General features: G+C 47.2%; 1 protein-coding gene across 9 annotated transcripts in view; it reads left to right on the top strand.

Moving 5' to 3' along the window:
* Apbb2 (amyloid beta precursor protein binding family B member 2) overlaps nucleotides 1-18,127 on the top strand; it is a 350,172-nt gene that overhangs the window by 280,123 nt on the left and 51,922 nt on the right. For all 9 annotated transcript variants that reach the window (XM_037209064.1, XM_037209063.1, XM_028882253.2 and 6 more), the window contains 2 exons: nucleotides 3,655-3,801; nucleotides 5,982-6,109. In XM_037209064.1, the coding sequence (XP_037064959.1) occupies nucleotides 3,655-3,801; nucleotides 5,982-6,109 (275 nt within the window). The remainder of the gene's footprint in view (nucleotides 1-3,654; nucleotides 3,802-5,981; nucleotides 6,110-18,127) is intronic.

Raw genomic sequence — 18,127 nt, 5'->3', positions numbered from 1 at the left:
CCGAGCATGGTGGCATGCAGGGCATGGTGCAGTACATGCGTGCATTCCCAGCACTAGGGAAGCAGAGACAGGTGGATCCCAGCAGCTCACTGACCTAGCAGCCCAGTAGAGAGATGCGGTCTCACAAAACAGAACGGATGGTTCCTGAGGAGGGCCCAAGGCTGACTTCTGGCCTTCACACACGCATGTCTGTATGTGCAATGAGCAGGAGTGGCAAATGGCAGACCTGGGGTTCGAACCAGGCATTTACACTCGGAGCCCATAGAGCAGCGCAGCTCTGGGGAGAGAGCAGGGCTGCCCCTCCGCAGCAGTTCTCAGAGCACCGTGGTCTACAGAAACCTCGTCCACACGCTAACATTGGCTGAAATCTGTTCAGCTAGGGAACTGTTTAAAACCCACCAGCAGGAAAGAATATCCGCCGGGCGGTGGTGGCGCACACCTTTAATCCCAGCACTCAGGAGGCTCTAGGAAAGCAGAGACAGGCGGATCTCTGTGAGTTCAAAGCTAGCCTGGTCTACAGAGCGAGTTCCAGGATGGCCAGGGCTACACAGAGAAATCCTGTCTTGAAACACAAAACAAAAAAAGTTTATATTGATTTTTTTTCATATTTAATTCTATTTTTTTAAAAGTTTTAAAAGGCAGGTGATTTGAATAAATATTTTCGACTCTTCCCCTACCCCCAGTGAAGTTTTGTTCCCAAGAGCCAATTTGGTTTACCTCCCGAATTGAAGGTAACGTCGTGACTGTTTTAAAGCTTCCTGACCACATGGGGGCAGCACCACGGAGTGCTGGCACTCTTTACTCTTCTTTGGAAAGGACCCAGCTGGAAGCCCTCCATGGTGGAGCACAGTCTTCCTCTATCCCATTTTTCTTTGGCTACATGGAATAGTGGTGAAGCTTTTCAGACCAGAAACTAAACAACTTCATGACCGTGCAGGGAAGTGATTTTAAATAAATTCATGAAGATGATGATGATGATAATTTGGGCTTTTATTTTCTTATCAATATAACAAAATGATAATCTGAGTGTGCTATTGGGTGATTTTTTTTTTTAATCCAGGAAAAATACCGTTGTGTTTTACTGAGTTTGTTTAGATTGAAATTCATGTGTTCTTGCACTCAAGGGCAAAAGGTAGCCAGTATTCTTATGCCTTGTTGTTAATAAGGACTCATCCCCTTATGCCCTCAAAAGTGGTGGGTTGGACAGTAAATACATATTTATCTTAGTCCAAACCCTAGTGAATTCAGCCTTTGTGTGGAAATCCTGAGGCCTGGACAGGGACCCTGTGATACACTCAAAAGGGAATGGTCTTTGGGGTGGACGGGAGCTGGGGGCCTGATGGTTGGCCGGCCGGCCTGATTTGGTGAGTTCTAGATGCCATGAGGAGATCCTGTTTCAGAAAACAAAGTGGAGAAAGCGTGAGGAAGACACCCAACATTTACACATCTGCGCCTGCACACAAAGAGTAGTAGCCACAAGCCAAAGCATCCCAGGCCTCGTACTTAAGTGTGCGTGTGTACGTGTGCACACACACACACAAAATAATAATAAGTAAGAATGCATAAATAAAGTGGGCGCAATGCAAGCAAGTGTCATCCAAACCAAAAGTTAGTTCTTTTAGGGGCAGCGGGGAATTGGCAGGGTCTAAAGGACAAGGCCAGAGGGTGGGTCGTGACACTGACTTTACTAATGAGTGCTTGTGTTTGGAACCAGTGGGAGAGACGTGTCTGAGCTTCCTTGGCTCCCTGGAGAAGTAGGGGGGTCAGGGTGCCCATGAGCTCAGATCCAGGAAGTGGGTTTTAATAAAACAGGGTGCTCGGTGATGTGTGCCTGGGCATTTATTTCTGCCTAGCCACCCAGAGAAATAGAGTCTGTGTTGGGGGCTGGGAAAGCAGAGGTGCAGGAAGGGCGGGCCAGCCAGCAGAGCAGTATCTTCACAGAACAACTGTGAGGGGCTCTGCCACAGATGTGCCCCGGAAGACAGGCAGCTTTCAGTCTCTAGGATTACCTTCTCCTCGGGATTTATGTGTAATAGACGCTGCTCGTGCATATCCTGACCTCACAGCAGCAAACCCAGCCCTCCTCCCTAGGCAGAGAGCATCTGTGAGTGGTATGCAAACTGTGTTTAGCATCTGTGTTTAGCATTTTGTTGAGTTCTCCCCCTTGAGGAAGTGTGACTAGCAACTCGGGTAGAGATGCCCACTCCGATCGTGGTGTTGGAGTGGAGACGGTTAGACCAGACTCGATGTTCGTCACATTGGGATAGATGGTCACGTTTCTTCATTTCGTCTTTTTTTGTTTATGTTTTTGTTTGAGACAGGGTTTCTCCGTGTAGTTTTGGTGCCTGTCCTGGATCTCGCTCTGTAGACCAAACTGGCCTCGAACTCACAGAGATCCGCCTGGCTCTGCCTCCTGAGTGCTGGGATTAAAGGCGTGCGCCACCACCGCCGGCTCTTCATTTCATCTTGTTTACATTTATAAACTTGGCAGCTTCTCTTTGAGAGTCAATCTCTTTGCTTTCAAAGAAGAAGGTGGCTGCTTGTCTGCCCTACCTGGCCATGGAGACTGGTCTCTTAAACTGGTGTACAACTTCGAGGGGACCTTGGGGTGCAGGGAGGGATGAGAGAAACTTGAGGTCATCTCAGGATGGCAACTCTCATAGTCAAGAGCATCGCCATGCTGTATGCTGTGTTTCACGCCTTGTGCTCGTTAAAATAAGTATGTAATTGTTTTGGGGTTTTTTGGAGGTTTTTGTTGTTGTTGTTGTTGTTGTTGTTGTTGTTGGCTTGTATATATACGAGAGATCTTCTTCATACAGTATATTCTGATTATGGTTTCCCCTCCTATACATCTTCCCAGATCCCTTCGCCCACCCAAACCTCCACCCTTTCTTACTCTCATTAGAAAACAAACAGGCATCTATTTAAAAAAAAAAATGAAAATAAAAAACAAAGATAGGCTAAACTAAAAAACAAACCTGAATAGAAGAAAATGAACAAATGAACAGAAAATTTTTTTAAAAGAGCCAAAGAAAAAGCATAAGAAACATATAGAGATACAGAGACACACACCCAGAAATCCCATGAAGACACAAAAATCAAAAACCATAATGTATAAGTAAAGTATCTGTAAGGGGAAAAAAAAAGTCCAGACAAAACATTATGAGAAGGAAAAAAAACCCTCCAAAAATACTATTGAGTTCATTTTCTGTCGGCCATCTGCTGCACATAGTTCGCGTTCTTCTATTTCCTTTGCTTAGGTACTTAATAATACCAGGTCTCACCGGTTACATTTCTTACCATTGAAAACCAGTCTGCCTTATCACAGGTCCTGGGAACTTGCAAGCCTTTGTGTCGTTGGTTAGCGCTGTAATTATGCCTGAGTGTACTTCTTCTAAGGAGAATATCTGAGAACACTACACTAGTTCAAGAAGGTCGCCCCCATGCTTTTCAAAATAGCAAAGCTACAAATTGTCGCAGTTTTGTCTCCCAGCAGTAGAGGGTTTTGCTAACTGACTTGGATGATTAGCCACAGTGAGGCAGACAAAGGCGCGCACGGAGCAGACCCTGTAACTGCTCTGTGGTTCCAAGTAATATGATGCAGATTGTCCCCTGCCGATGAGTCACTTTGTGTCCTCTGACTTCGTCCTCCAGTGTTTTGCTGTGCGCTCTCTGGGCTGGGTAGAGATGGCAGAGGAGGACCTTGCCCCCGGGAAGAGCAGCGTTGCCGTCAACAACTGCATCCGGCAGCTTTCCTACTGCAAAAATGACATCCGAGACACAGTCGGCATTTGGGGAGAGGTGAGTCACCCTGGAAACGGTCAGTGGCGACTTTCCTGTGTTCTGCCATGCTGCTTTAAGCACGGGGCTCTGTGAAGCCTTTCAGTGAGGGGCTTGATGTGTTTGCCAATGGCAAGGGACAAATACTGTCGGCATGATGCACCAGAGGATGGTTAACCCCACCACATGCCACTCAGGACCATGCCCCTACAGGAGAGAACGTTTCTCAGGGGCTGAGTTCCCTGACCCTCAGATCCTCAAAGGTCCATCAGTGAACTTTCACAGCTCAGAAGCCATCCCATGTGCCTGTGCACAATGGAATGTCATCTATTAACCGTGTTCTGGGGGAACAACCCATGACTCTCACAGTGACCGTGATTCCCACATCTGCACTCGTGAACACTGATGTTCTGCTCTATAAGGTGACTAATTGCCCTTCGCACACTTCCTCATTTGTAAGCCGACAGTTCATTGTACATGAGCTGTAGAGTGGATGCCTACCGTTTGTCTCACTTTTCATACAGTGAGTCTACTTGGAACTGTTAGTTGAGATCATGTCTGAGGGCTGGAGAGATGGCTGAGCTGTTAAAGGCTAGGCTCACAACCAAGAAGATGAAAGAGATGATACCTGAATAGAAAACGCCCCAGATTCCCATTAAGATTACACCAAATAGAGAAAGCCGTATCCGTGCCCTGTGGCCTGCAGAGCATATCACGGGCATCTTAGATTGCGCTTGCCTGGGTCACCAGCAGAACAGGGGTAGGAAACTTTCCTTTCGGACTGGACTGTTAGCAGCTCCACCGTCGGTTTCTCCCAGCAGTGCGTCATGACGCGAAGCGGGTCCCCGAGCCTCCCCACGGCAGAGTCTGCCCCAAGGGGGAGCCTTGCTATGGGACTGGACCACATTGCCAGCCAGACTCTCTGATCCCTGCATGGAGTAGGAAGAGTTCTCTCCCTTGCAAGAAAACCCCTTTGAGACTTGGCTCTCTCACATCCAGTCACCAAGGACCGACTCTGGCAGTGAAGTGTGTGATCTCACAACACATTCTTGAAATTAAGCAGTCTTTGTTCTTCTCCAAAGTGTTAGCTTTCCCCGTGCTTAAGAAAATTTGCTGTGATTCACGCTAACGAGAACGGCAGACATTTGCAGATACCATAGGTTTGAGGCAGCAGGCCATCCGTTTAGGCTCTCGGGGAAGGCTTTGCACGAGTCTGTGCAAGTTACATTTTTGTTCGTGATTTCATCTGCAAGTGGTTTGTCTGCTCTCCAGGGAAAGCTCTCAATCAGCCTGAATGCCAGCTGCAGACACTGGCCACTCTTAATCACTATCTGGCAGAGGCACTACCTACCTGCCCCTGCCACCCCAAGCCTCACAGTTCAATCATGCTAAGAACCTTTGACATCATTCTCAAAAATTGTGCCAAGAGCAACCCATCCATCCCTTTGGGATTGGAGCCCCACCAGGAGGCCTCGTGGTTCAGCTCAGGCAGGCTTCCCTGGTTTCACTGTGACGGCATCTGGGCTGCCTTCTTGAGAGACCATCTTTCAGCTGTATAGTAGATGGTTCATCGTTCCTTGAAAGTGTGCCTGAGGATTGTATGAGGAAAGAAGAAAGCTACATAAGCTTGCATTCCTGCCCTTAAAGAGCCAACCTGTATCAGGAGAAAGGACATGAATAAACTCTATAAATCCGAACTGCAGCACAAGAGTTGAAAAGCCAGAGGTCTCCCTCTTAGTATGACGGTGACATCCATTACAGGCTCTCCGCATCAGATGTTGGGCAGGTATTTAGCGCTCAGCCTCGGAGTCCGCAACTGCTAGTTAGAGATCATAAGCCAAGCTCTCATGGGGCAGTTCAGAGTTCTGTGCACCTCAGACATTCAGAGTAATACTTGACATTCAATAAACAAGCACAGGGAAGTGATGCTCACCCTTTGCTGGCCACATTCTGTGGACATAAGATGGGAAAGTGGAGGAGATGGACATGGCTATGGGTCAAGGAAGGGGCTTGTCCTTGCCATAAAGAATGAACAGCGAGGGGGGTGGCAGGTAGAGTTCATAAGAGAGGATGCTCTGGGGCATTCCTGTTAGTAATTTGTCTAGATCCACAAGTATAAATAGATTAAGATAAGAGCTGGCTAGAAAGCAGGCCGGGACACATCAGATGTAAGGTCTCCATGTTTTCTTGTTGACTCCCAGGGCAAAGACATGTATCTGATTTTGGAAAATGACATGCTCAGCCTGGTGGACCCCATGGACCGCTCCGTGTTACACTCCCAGCCCATCGTGAGCATCCGCGTGTGGGGTGTGGGCCGAGACAATGGCCGGTGAGTGCCTGGGTTGGTACAACCCAACCCTCCCTCCCTCCCTCAATATGAATCCTAACAGAAACTGATTAGAGATGTAATAGGCCAGAGTGAGTCTCTGCTCTGCTCCGCTGCCTCCCAAGATATCCAGGCTTTCCCTCCCTGGCTTCCATCCCTCCAACCTTGGTCAGCTCTGACTCGTGCCTTTGGTTATACATTGTAAGCATTACAGCTGGGATGGAAAGGTGTCCTGGCAGCCGGGAGCCGAGGAATATCTCCAAGTCACACCACACAGCAATCCTCACACAGGAGATTTATTGGGAGGGGAAAAAAAAACCAGGAGGGTGGCTGCCTCTGCTCAGGTGAGAAACAGCAGCAAACTGAACAGGATACAGGGCTTATATAGAGCTTCTTGGGAAGTGGGTGGAACTTTTCAGGGTGGGGATTGGTGGGATTTCACATCCATTGATTGAACTTTTTACTCTATAGGGATGGGGTCCAGCAGTTAGGGCCGATAAGAGTATTCTGTGGGTGGAACCTTAATGTTAGAGGTCCTGGGGGGAGGGGCCTGGCCATTGGTGTGGCTCGGGGGCTTACATACATACTTCTCCTCTCTGGTTTTACAAAGTTCCCTACGCATCAGACAATCCGCACACCTTTATTTCTCCCTTCTCCACGTTCTTTTTCTAATCAATGTTGTTCAACTTGGTTGCATCCTGGCCACTTCAGGTTCACGCCACTAGTGACGTTTCTTCATAAGGGACTTGTTTGAAAGGATGAGGTCACACTCAAGCCTGAACCTTCAGTCTTTAAGTCAGGAGTATCAGCGGCTTGAGTTTGCCGAAAGTTTAACACTTGAAATGTTTAGTCATAACAATTGCATTCCGTGCGTGTTTTTATGATAGTCTACTGAAAATGAGTTACCACAAGCACTGTGAGTCTTCTGTTCTCCAAGGTGACAGGAAACTGATGTTCTGATTTTCAAGCCCATGTCGTGCTAATAATTTTAGCCGCTGTTACCACTAATGTCGTACTTGAACCCCACTGCAAAATAATTGGACAAAAGTACAATTCGGTTGACACTGAAGTTATAATCAGTGTTTGGCAATTCCCAGGGTGTAGGGGCGTCTTCCAGCTTCTTGGGTCAGTCTGTTAGACATTTCAAGTATCATGGTTGAAATGGACAAAAATGTTACAAAAGGAGATAGAAATCACAGGTGTCACAGGGAAGGTTTTCCTCGACATTCTGGCGTGTCCGTTGTTTGTGTGTTTGAAGTTGGATCACGCGGTCCTTTATAAGGGGAGGGTCTACCTTGTCTTAACACAGCCATGCTTTGTATGAAGCATCAGTGTGTTCGACTGTCCTTGACCAGTTCCACATCCTAAACCAGAAACGAAGGCTTCTGACTAGATATTTGACCGTCAAAGACCAAGCATTTATGCTGGAGCCAGATTTGAGAAAGGAGAATTCTCTGGCTGCTGACGGGGTTAAACCTTCCTGGGAGCGTAGCACATCTCTGAGCTATCTATACCAGAGTGAGGAGCCCCAGCAGCTGGGGCAGGTGCTTTAGGGTGTGTGTGTGGGGGGGGGTGTAGAAAGATGATTCATAGAGCCTGCGGTTCATTTGGAGTGCTGGAGTACTGGAGTGCTTGCCTTCACGTCAGAGAATTACTGTTACAAAGAAACTCTGAGGTGGCCATTACTGTCTTTGAAAACATGCAGCCTCTGTAGAGGGCTCTTACATTCCTGATTCTGTCCTTCACGTCCATCTGTGCGGCAGGAGCCAAAGCCGGGACCATTATGTATTCCCGGGACTAGGAATGTGTATTCAGGTCGGTTATTTGTTAGGGTTTTGTTCACAGTGTCCCTTGACTGAAGGGCCCAAGCCTACCAAGCCCGTGCTCCACCACCGAGGCAGGTCCTCAGCCCGGTTACGTATATTTTGGTTTAGATTTTACCCATGCAAGTTTTCGGTCGACACTATGTCTTTAAAATAAATCCAGTTGCTACATGTGTATGAGAGGATGTGATTTGGATTCTAGATGGTAAAATGCTGGGGCTCTCTGTGCCTCGTTTTCTCTCCTCTGAGAAACAGAGACCCTGCCAGGGAACAACTGCATGTGTGTGCGTGCACCAACGCCTGTGTAGAATAATGGGCACAATCATGAAAACATGCAAGTGCTTAATGAATGTTTACTCTTGATTTTTTTTTTTTTTTAAGCAACACGTACTTAACAGATCCATCTAATTACATGGCTTCCTTTTCAAGTCTCTGCGTGGGGAGGGGTCAGATTTCTGGTGGCTTGGAGGACAGTCGATCACAGGAGAGAGACGATAGGAAGCCCTTGCAAACCCTGATAACTTCAGTTTACCTGCAGAGTGGGAAGATCTCCTTCTACCCCCATCCCCACCAAAGAGCACAGCCAGTGCCCCGGGCTGTCAGGACCTCAGTGTGTCTCTGTGGTTAGGGGTAGGGGGTGTCTTTGAGCCCTTTGGGACCCCAGGGTGTCTCTGTGGTTAGGAGTAGGGGGTGTCTTTGAGCCCTTTGGGAGCTGTTAGTAAAGAAGTAAGTTTGCCACTTAACGGTTCTGTTTCTTCCCATTGGTCCCGGAGCTTTCATGCCCTGGAAGAAGGAGCCTTTGTATTCCGGCTCTGTGTGTGTGTGTGTGTGTGTGTGTGTGTGTGTGTGTGTGTGTGTGTGTGTGTTTAACTTTCCTTTGCTTTTGATTCTCTCTTTTTATTTCCTTAACAGCAATTTACAAGAGCAAATTCGATTTGTAACCCTGCAAAGGGAAAGGGTTTTCACTTTGCATGAATAAAACATAGCAGCGTTTCATTTTGCCGGAGAAAACAAGGCCATTTCGCATTCTCTTTTGTAACGTGCCTTGCTGGGAAAACGGTCTCTCTTGGGGGGTTTCCCGAGGTGGTTAAAATGAGTAAGAAAAGTATGTGTGCCAGACTGAAAGGGCCAAACCTTCCCCAATAATGTATTGCACCCCACTGAGCTTTCTGAAAGTGTTCTGGGTTTAACATTTTCTTTTCTTTTTCTTTTTTTTTTTTTTTGGTTTTTCGAGACAGGGTTTCTCTGTGTAGCTTTGTGCCTTTCCTGGGACTCACTTGGTAGTCCAGGCTGGCCTCGAACTCACAGAGATCCACCTGGCTCTGCCTCCCAAGTGCTGGGATTAAAGGCGTGCGCCACCACCGCCCGGCTTAACATTTTCTTAAGGCCTTCAAGCAACTCTATCTCCTGGAATCAACTCCTCTGGTAGTAGTTTTACCTTGGGTGAAGTGGCAATCTGGGGGGGAGGGTGATCATACCCCACCTGCTGCCTCCCCAGGGCTGAGTTGGAAAGGCCTCTTATGAACGGGATGGGGAGTTGGGGTTGCCTCTGAGGTGGGTTCTGTGGGGTTTGCACATGGGGTTTCAGAGCTGGCCTCAGCTTCGTACTGGCTGAGAGGCCTGCCTTCATGATGGGCGGTATGGATTTTTGGAACCCGTTTGCTTGACTGCCTGGCACACCACACTTTGGCTCCTTCAGTCACAGGGAGATGAATATCGAGAGACGGAGACTGGTGAGGAGTTTTAGAGGCAGTGTGTTCCCCCAAGGAGCACCTAGACCGATGGGCTGTGTCCCCACCACTGCGTTAAAGAGGGTGTCCTCAGTGCGCGGCTGGCCCTGGGCTTTCGAGCTGGTGTTTTGTCCTCGGTCACTGAGGCGCATGAGCGGAGAACCACCTCTCCTTTGGTCTCTCTGGGCCTGCCAGGCCACCATTCCACTCTCGGGTACGAGGAATGTCACTTCCTTGTTTCAAAGGCCCGCGTAGACTTTAAACCCAGAGTTTTTCACCATGGGGAGCAATTTTCTCCTCACTCTTTAATGAAAGGGTCAACCATAAGCAAACCTGATTTCTCAACCTAAGGGGACTTTAGCAGAGACGACCCCCATTTTTGTTTTTCTGTTTTTGTTTCCAGTCACAGATATGAACCCATCTTCTAGGAAGGGGCACCGAGATCCTGTATCCATTGTCCAAAGGCAGTAGCTAAGCCCTCTCGTTTCCCATGAGGAGATGGGTCTGTCAGGGTTTCTCACTAGTGGGAAACTTTCATGTTGGTGTACCATGTAAGATATCCATAGTAAAAGGGTCTAGAGCATTTCATCCTGTGGGTGGCGACCCCTTTGGCAAACCTGTCTCCACAAATACTTATATTAGAGTTGATAACAGTAGCAAAAGGACAGTTATGAAGTGGCCAAGAAATAATTTTATAAGTGGGGAGTCACCACTACGTGAGGAACTGTGTTAAAGGTGAAAGGGAACAAGGTCAGCTCAGGACCCCCAAGACCAAGTTCTCAGCACCAAGGAGATTTATTCCCCCTCCCCCTGTACCGCAGGGAAGAAGAGACAAAGACAAGAGATAGAGGACAAGGGAGACGGGAAGACAGACGTGGCCCTTAGGCAATTGGTAGTTTATAAAGATACAAGGGAAACCCCTGTGTCGGGATGAGGGGTTTAATTTTAATTGGGCGTGTTAATTAGGTGAGCCGAAGGGGGCTTTTGATTGCTGGACTTCGGTACTTTGATAGCTGGACCTTGGTAGTCAGCCTGAGGAGGAGGATGTGGCCAAGTAAGGGACTAGACCTTGGGGGCCAGCTTTAGGAATGTGATCTAAGGGTTTTTAGCAAGGCAGAGGGAATGGGGAGAATGGCAAGGCCTGCCAGAGCCACGATTGCCATGCTCAGGCTGGCTAGAGTCCCTTCAAAAGCATCGAGGCATTAAGTCTAGGTCTAGACTTCGGGTCTAGAGACCCCTGGGAAACTGCTAAACAGAGTGGCAGGTCCTTTCACACTCTGAGGCTTTGTACCGCAGTCTACACTGGAATACTAGTCAGTTTTGTGTAGCTGTGATAAAGTGCCTCAGGTGATCAATTTTTTTTTTTAAAGGAAAGGGTACTATGGTTCATGATCTGTTAACACCATTGCTTTTAGGACTGTGGAAAGGTGGCTGTAAACCTTGAGGTAAACGTGGTGGAGGGAGCTATCTCCATCATCACGGCTGGGAACCCAGGGGGAGAAAGAAATGGGGGCCAGGGTCCCAGTGTCCCCATCAGGGCCATGTTCCTATGTGACCGGAACACCTTCCTCTAGGCCTTACTTTGAGGGCCAAGCCTTTGTGTGTGGCGGGGGAGGCAGGGGAGGCTGGCAGAGGGGGTATGTATGGATATGTATCCGTTTCCTTCATGGAAATACATTCACATGAAACACACTTTGGAAAAGGCCTCTCAAGGTAGTAAACTCATTTGTTTAAATTAGTGGCAGGGCTAAATTGCTAGGGTTTGTCTATTAAGAAAAATTTGATTGCATTCAGTAAATAATGACTGTAAGTGGAGACCCCATTGGGCCCCCATAATGAAGATAAAATTTTCCATAATTAATAGCAGCCGTCAACAGCATTGTGTACATGTGCTTTTAGTAACTGGTCCTCCTCCCTTCTTACTCAGATGGAACGCGTACCCTGTGGAACTGTTTGAAGTGTGGTTTGTAGGGCAGACCTCTTCTTAGAAAATGCTTTGTGTAGCTCTTTTCTGATTTCAATGACTAATTAGATCTTTATGTGTCACGGGTCAGAGCCCTGTCTTGGAATGACTGCTCTCGTGAGCCTCCCTTTAACGTTCTCTTCAAGGCCTTCGAGTTACCAGCAGCAATTCTTCTTTCTCTCCTTTCAGATAACTGGTATTGTTTCTGCTTCTCGGTGGTCCTGTGGGGGCCTTTGTTGACAGTGAAACATGAACTAGTACAGACTGAAGGAGACAGCTGCTTGTACAGTCTGTGATATTGTGGGGGAGGTGCCAGTCAGGCTTCCATCACTGTGACAAAATACCCGAGATCCTCCCCTTTAAAGAGTGGAAAGGTTCACATTAGCCTGAGATTATTTGGCCCTGTTGCTTGTACGTAAGCCTTAGTTCCACATTCATGGTAGGAACGTGTGGCCTGGAAGCAAAGAGGGTGACGAGGAGCCAGGGTCTTAATATGCCTTTAAGAGTGTGCCCCCAGTGACCCTTCATTTTTCCACTAGGCCCCACCCTTAAAGGTTCCACCATCTCCCACTCGTGCCCAGGGTGGAGTCCAAGCCCTTAGCATAGGAGCCTTTGGGAGACATTTCGTATGCAAACTCCAGCACAGAGCACTTGGGAGAGTTGTGTTAAGTGCATGGCTGTGGCTGTTCTGTTGTTTAGCTGTACCACGCTGTGTCACTCAGCATGCATATTGGGGGCGGGGTATCAGTCAGCTTTCAATCACTGTGACAAAATACATGAGATAATTGCCTTTGAAAGGGGAAGGGTGCTAGGCAGTGCACGCCTTTAATCCCAGCATTCAGAAGGCAGAGGAAGTTGTGAGCCACTTGATATGGGTACTGGGAAGCTAACTCAGATCCTCTGCAAGAGCAGTGTGTGCTCTTAACCACTGGGCCATCTGGTCTACCCTGACCATACCCCACCTTTAGCTTTTTTTTTTTTTAGCTAATCTGAAAGTTTTGTGCGTGTGTGTGTGTGTGTGTATAGATAGATAGATGATAGATAGATAGATAGATAGATAGATAGATAGATAGATAGATAGATAATTATTGCTTGACTACCATTGCTTCGCCTAGATGTAATTTGCTGGGTCTCCATATGGGAGACAGTTTCCTAATGCCATCCAGTTGAGGATTCTATGAGCCAGACAGTAATGAAAGATTGATAGAACCCCAGGCTCTGCTGATGAAAGTTTAATCTGGGGTGTCTGCTGCCATGCCTGAGGGAGAGAAGTCTTTGGAGAGAGAATAATAATTCTCCCCCTGTGCCACAGTATTATCGTGACCTCTAGAGTTAATATCTTTTTAATACGGCCTCATGGTAAGCAGGGAGGGGCACCAGGATTTTCTTGGCCAGTCCACTGACTCACGTTATAGGGATAGCATAGCTCTTCACAAGGACCATCCTTGCCTCCCATTAATCACGCTGAGGTGCTCTCTGCACTTGGAGCAGAGAATAACCTTTAAGGAAAGACATTGACGTGATTGCCTAGGAAACTTGCCCTCAGGGAATTCAGGTGGGCATCTTCAATCACATCAGTCAGGTGGCACTGTCCCTGATGGTGACATAGAAGCCATATCCTTGTGGGAAGTGCCTCCTCCGTTTGGGTGGTTCTGGCTCTGCTCATTACCCGGTGTCCTCTGTGGGTTTTAGCACTAGCCTTAGGCCTCGCCCTGCTGTTTCTAGAGGATGCACACAAGTTCGAGGCTCCCTGAAAAATGTCCATCTTTCAAATCCTGAGTCCTGAGCCAAGTGATAAATCAGCCTTTCTGGAAGTAGTAGGAAGGCCTAGTGTGCCCAAATCCCTGTGAGGAATCTCCTGCAGTGTAAATCAACCGGGGTGTGGAATCTGCCTGCCATCCGAGCTCTGAGGAATGGTGGCAAGAAGGTTACAAGAAGGTTAGTTCAAAGCCGCCCATAGCTTCGGAGAGAGCTTGAGGTCATCCTGGGATCCATGAGACCCCGTGAAACCAACAGAGCCACATGTGGTGGTGCACATCTTCATCTCAGCATCGGGAGGCAGAGGCAGGCAGATTGTGTGGGTTTAAGGTTCACTTGTCTACATAATCAGCTCCTGGCCAGCCAGGACTACATAGTGCAACTCTGTCTCAAAAAAAAATTTTTTTTAAAGAAATTTAACATGCTTGGTTAGCGTTATTCTGACCTTGACTTTTTATAAAAGTTGTGACTTTCTGGTCCTCTGTGATCATGGCAAATGATGTGAAATCCCTTCATGGAGCTCCTCAGAGAAATCTGAAAGTTCTTCAAAAACCAATATGTTTCAGAGCCCCCAGGATGGCATGGTATTTCCCTGGGTTTCTCAAGAAGCCAGGCTGGGTATGGTAAGAATCAGAGCTGGTACTTGGAAGAGTTGGTTTTTGATAGAGACAAGTGAGAATTTATGAATATTCTACCTTAAAGAATTCTCAGCCAATCACTTGCTGTCATCCATCACACTTAGGGTACCAAGGCCATACTGCTCACTGGCCCTCATTTCTGGCCTCCCTGTCCACTCCAAGGACAAGAGAATCATGCCTTCACTCCCTCATAGTTCACAACCTTAGAATCCAGGTGCTGCGGGGCATACATGAGCTATAAAATTGGTGCCGAGAGGAAGTTAGCCTAAATTGTTTACACTGAGATTAGATACAAAGGGTGCCGAGAGGAAGTTAGCTCAAGTTGTTTATGCTGAGATAAGATACTAAGATCAGGAGATGATGTTAGGGCATAAACAACAAGGAAATGAGTATAGGGTGACCTTTAAAGTGATTGGTCGGTTCCTTCACCCCGGGTTCTGAGGTTTTTGCTATAAAAGAGGCTTACTGCCTAATAATAAACGAATCCTTGCTTGACTTGACTCTCCCCTGGGTCTGATTGTCTCATGGTAAGAGGAAGGCAGCGCACTTACCTTTCCTCGGTTCCAGGCCACCTCTTCACAGGTGACCTAAGTCCCCGTTGGGGCAAGACCCCACAGGTGCCACGTTCCACATTCTGTGTTGTGACGCCCACTGGCCATGCCTGTCTCCTGGGCTGTTTTCCGGAGAGAACCCTGGGAGGAAAGAGCCCAAGGGAAGGACCAGTGGCCTGGAGTAGAAAGCCACCCAGGCTCCTTCCCAGTGGGGACATGTGCTAGCGCTTACAACTCTCCACCCGGCACCTACCCAGCTTTGGCTTCTCGGGGGTAGAGTAGTAGCCAAAGCCGTGTCCAGGTCCAAGATCCGTCAGCAGGTAAATAGAGACACGAGTGTCCAGCTGCTGATTCACACAGCAACATGCTGACTCTCAAAATAACTGTAGAAACAAGACTCCCATACACACCGAGGAAAGTAATACACACCGGATGGCTCTGTTAATATAAAATTCTTAGGGTGGAAAAAAAAAAGGCAAGATGAACTACCCAGTGGTGACAGAAGGTAGGGGTTATAAAGGGGCTAAAACAACCTTTGGGGAAAATAAAGAATTTTGGGGAGTTAGAGGCATTTTCAGTATTTTGATTGTAGGTATAGTAGATAGCCCAGGCTAGCTCAGAACTCCTCCTCCTCCTCCTGGAACTCATCACCTTCCTGCCTCAGCTTTCTAGAGTGCTGGGATTACAAGCACACACACCCATGCCTGCCAGCCGCTTGTTTCCCAAGGACTCTTCATGACGCCTGCTTCCCTAGATTGCACATGCCACGTGTCCCCCCACCCCACCCCACCCCCACCCCCGACACAGCAGCAGTGGAGGGACACTTTCCCTCGGCCCCACTGAGGACAGAGTAAGTGTGTGTCTCTTCTCACACGCAAGCAGACTGTACAAGGAATAGTTCCTCTAAGGTCATAGGAAGCCCTGTCTTTAATACTTACTCATGAGTTTTGTGTATTGCTCTTCAAGTTTCCTTGCCGTGACCTGTAAGGAGTCGCGTCTGTGCTGCGGCCCAGCATTCTCCTCCCTCTCCTCAAGGGTAACCAACCAAATTTGAATACAGCGAGCTTGCCCTCCAGGAGTGCTGGGCCTTTGGGGTTTTGTTGTTCTTTTTCTTGCTCGTCTGTCTAACTCACACCTGCTGTTGATAGCCACCGAGGAGTCACAGCTTGAAGACCACCAACTCCAGTCAACTTTGCTACCAAGTTTTTGAGCTTGAGTATCATCCCTCTCAATATTGGTTGCTTAAGGAAAAAAAAGGCTGCCAGGCCCAAATGATTTTAGAAGCCGCTGTCTGCTGTGCCCTGTTCTTGGGGAGAGCCCCAACATCTGCCTCAGTCATTTGAAGGCTCTGAGGTGTCCTACACATGATCTTTGTGAGCACCAGACACCTTTGGCTTCAGAACAGTGAACCACAAACTGATCGAGATTTCTGCTGGGTTAGAAAACACTAAAAAACATTGATTCTGCACTAACTTAAACCATCTTGTATGGTGGCAAAGGAATATTGTTGAGACTTATCTGCTGGTACCTTGTCCCATGCTTTTCTTGCAAAGCATTGCTTCTTTTTTGGCAAAGTGTTCCTTCTTAAGGACACAACGTTTATGAAGAAAGTCCCTACTTGTTTGATAATGTCATCATGGAAGAGGTCCTTTCACATTACAAAGTGGCCCTGGAACTGAAAATTTGGATGTACATTTCTTTGAAATGTTCTAGAAAACACTATCTCTTAAAGAACTTGCACAGGAGAACTTGGTTATTGGTGAATATTACATAGTTTGCTGTTCCCCTTTCTACGAGGAAGTTTCCAGTAGACTTCTCAGTCATAGGAGTTTTTGTGCCTGGAACCACAGCCACGGCCATTTCCATGGGCCAGAAATGGTTGACTGGGTTTCCAACATTCACCCTTCTTGACTTTTAGAATTACTTCCCCTGCCTTCCACTTGATTTTAAGTTTTCACTTTTTTGAAAATGTGAAAACTTGATATAACACGTGCCTTTTATTGTAAGCCACTGATTCATTCTGAAAAGCAAGTGGAATATCAGTTTTAATAAATAAACAGAGCATGGTTATAATGCCCCATCGTCCAGTTTAAAGTACATCATCCAGGACTGTTTCAGGTAGTTTCCTCTGACATCCCCATTTCCAGGTTGGGCAGTGGGGAGCGATCTCAAACAGGAGTGTCTTAGGGTGTTCCTTTCTTCCCTGGAAAGTTCCCGAGTAGTAAAACGAACAGCAAAGGTAAAAAATACCTCCCTACAGCCAGTTAGTATTTATTGGCCAATCCAAGTGACACTTTTGGCTTTCTATGTGAATTAGAGAACAATAAAGTATGACAGAAGCCGGCCCCCCTCCAAAGGTGCTCGGCACTCCAGCTTCCGCTGCCACCAGGAATCCCATTTCAAAGATAAGCGGCGATTACTAAAAGCATTGTATGTAACAGATGGAGGGAAATTTCTTAATATATTTCCCCTACAAATTCAGTGGCCCGGAGTCATTGTCTTGTGACCCTTTCGTGCCTAAAGGAAATGGTCTGATTTATCTCTCTCTCCCCTCTAACTTAATAGTTGCTTTGTCTTTTTTATTGACGTAATGGAGGCTGTAGAAGATATTTATAAGAAAGATAAAACCTAATACTATTCATTAAATTCACTAAGCTGGGGGTTGAAAGCAAAGGAAAAAGTTTCTTAAAATAAGAGAAGGTTGAGAAGCTGCCTATCTGTACAAATGAAAGATGGGGATGGATAGTATATGCCTTGTCTTCCAAATTTGCTCCCCATTGGCAGGTTTTTATTTAGTGTTCACTTTTGTGGTGCTGACGATTGAACCCAGGGATTTGCACTTGCTGGGCAAGTTCTCGGCTGCCGAGCTGTACTCCCAGCATAAAGTTTCAGTTGCTTTTAGTCATAAGACTGCTAATCATCCTCTTAAGCCTTGGGACCTCTTGTCAGAGACTGTACCTAGAAGCCTGCCAATGAGGCAGGGGACTAGACGTGCTCTTCACAGTGCAGAAGGGGGCGCTGTATTTTTGTGCTTATATCATGGTAAGTCAACCACGTTTGTTCCTGTACACTTCGAAGTGATGTGGGGTAAAGTTGGATTTCTCTCTTCTTTACTACCTCAAGGTGTCAAGTTGTGTAATTCCCTTTTCCTCTCTCTCTCTTTCTCCTTCTCTCTCCCCCACCCCTTTGTTGTGGACCATCTACATCTTGGAGGGTTTATTAAATATGCATTTAGTAAGCCTTCACAGTTGACTGGCCACCATGCTTGGCACCAAAGTGCAGGCATGAGCCAGAGCTTCCTAGTCCTGCCCTCAGAGGACGTATTGTACCAAGTGGTCGTCGCAAGCAAATCTATGAGTCTTCAAGTCCCATGAAGCACTTTGTGGTCTAGCTCTCAAGCGCTATGCAAGTGTCATGTGACATTGCTGGGCTTATGACTCAAGTCCTGTTTCCATCTCCTCCATAGTCTTTCTGTAAGCATTGGTATTCGTCAGCACAGGCTAGCATATGCTGCAGTAACAACTAAACCAAATATCTTGATGGTTTAAAGCAACATCT

This window comes from Peromyscus leucopus, chromosome 10 (genome assembly GCF_004664715.2).
Source record: "Peromyscus leucopus breed LL Stock chromosome 10, UCI_PerLeu_2.1, whole genome shotgun sequence".
Taxonomy (NCBI): Eukaryota; Metazoa; Chordata; class Mammalia; order Rodentia; family Cricetidae; genus Peromyscus; species Peromyscus leucopus.
This window is presented reverse-complemented; position numbering and strand designations above follow the sequence as displayed.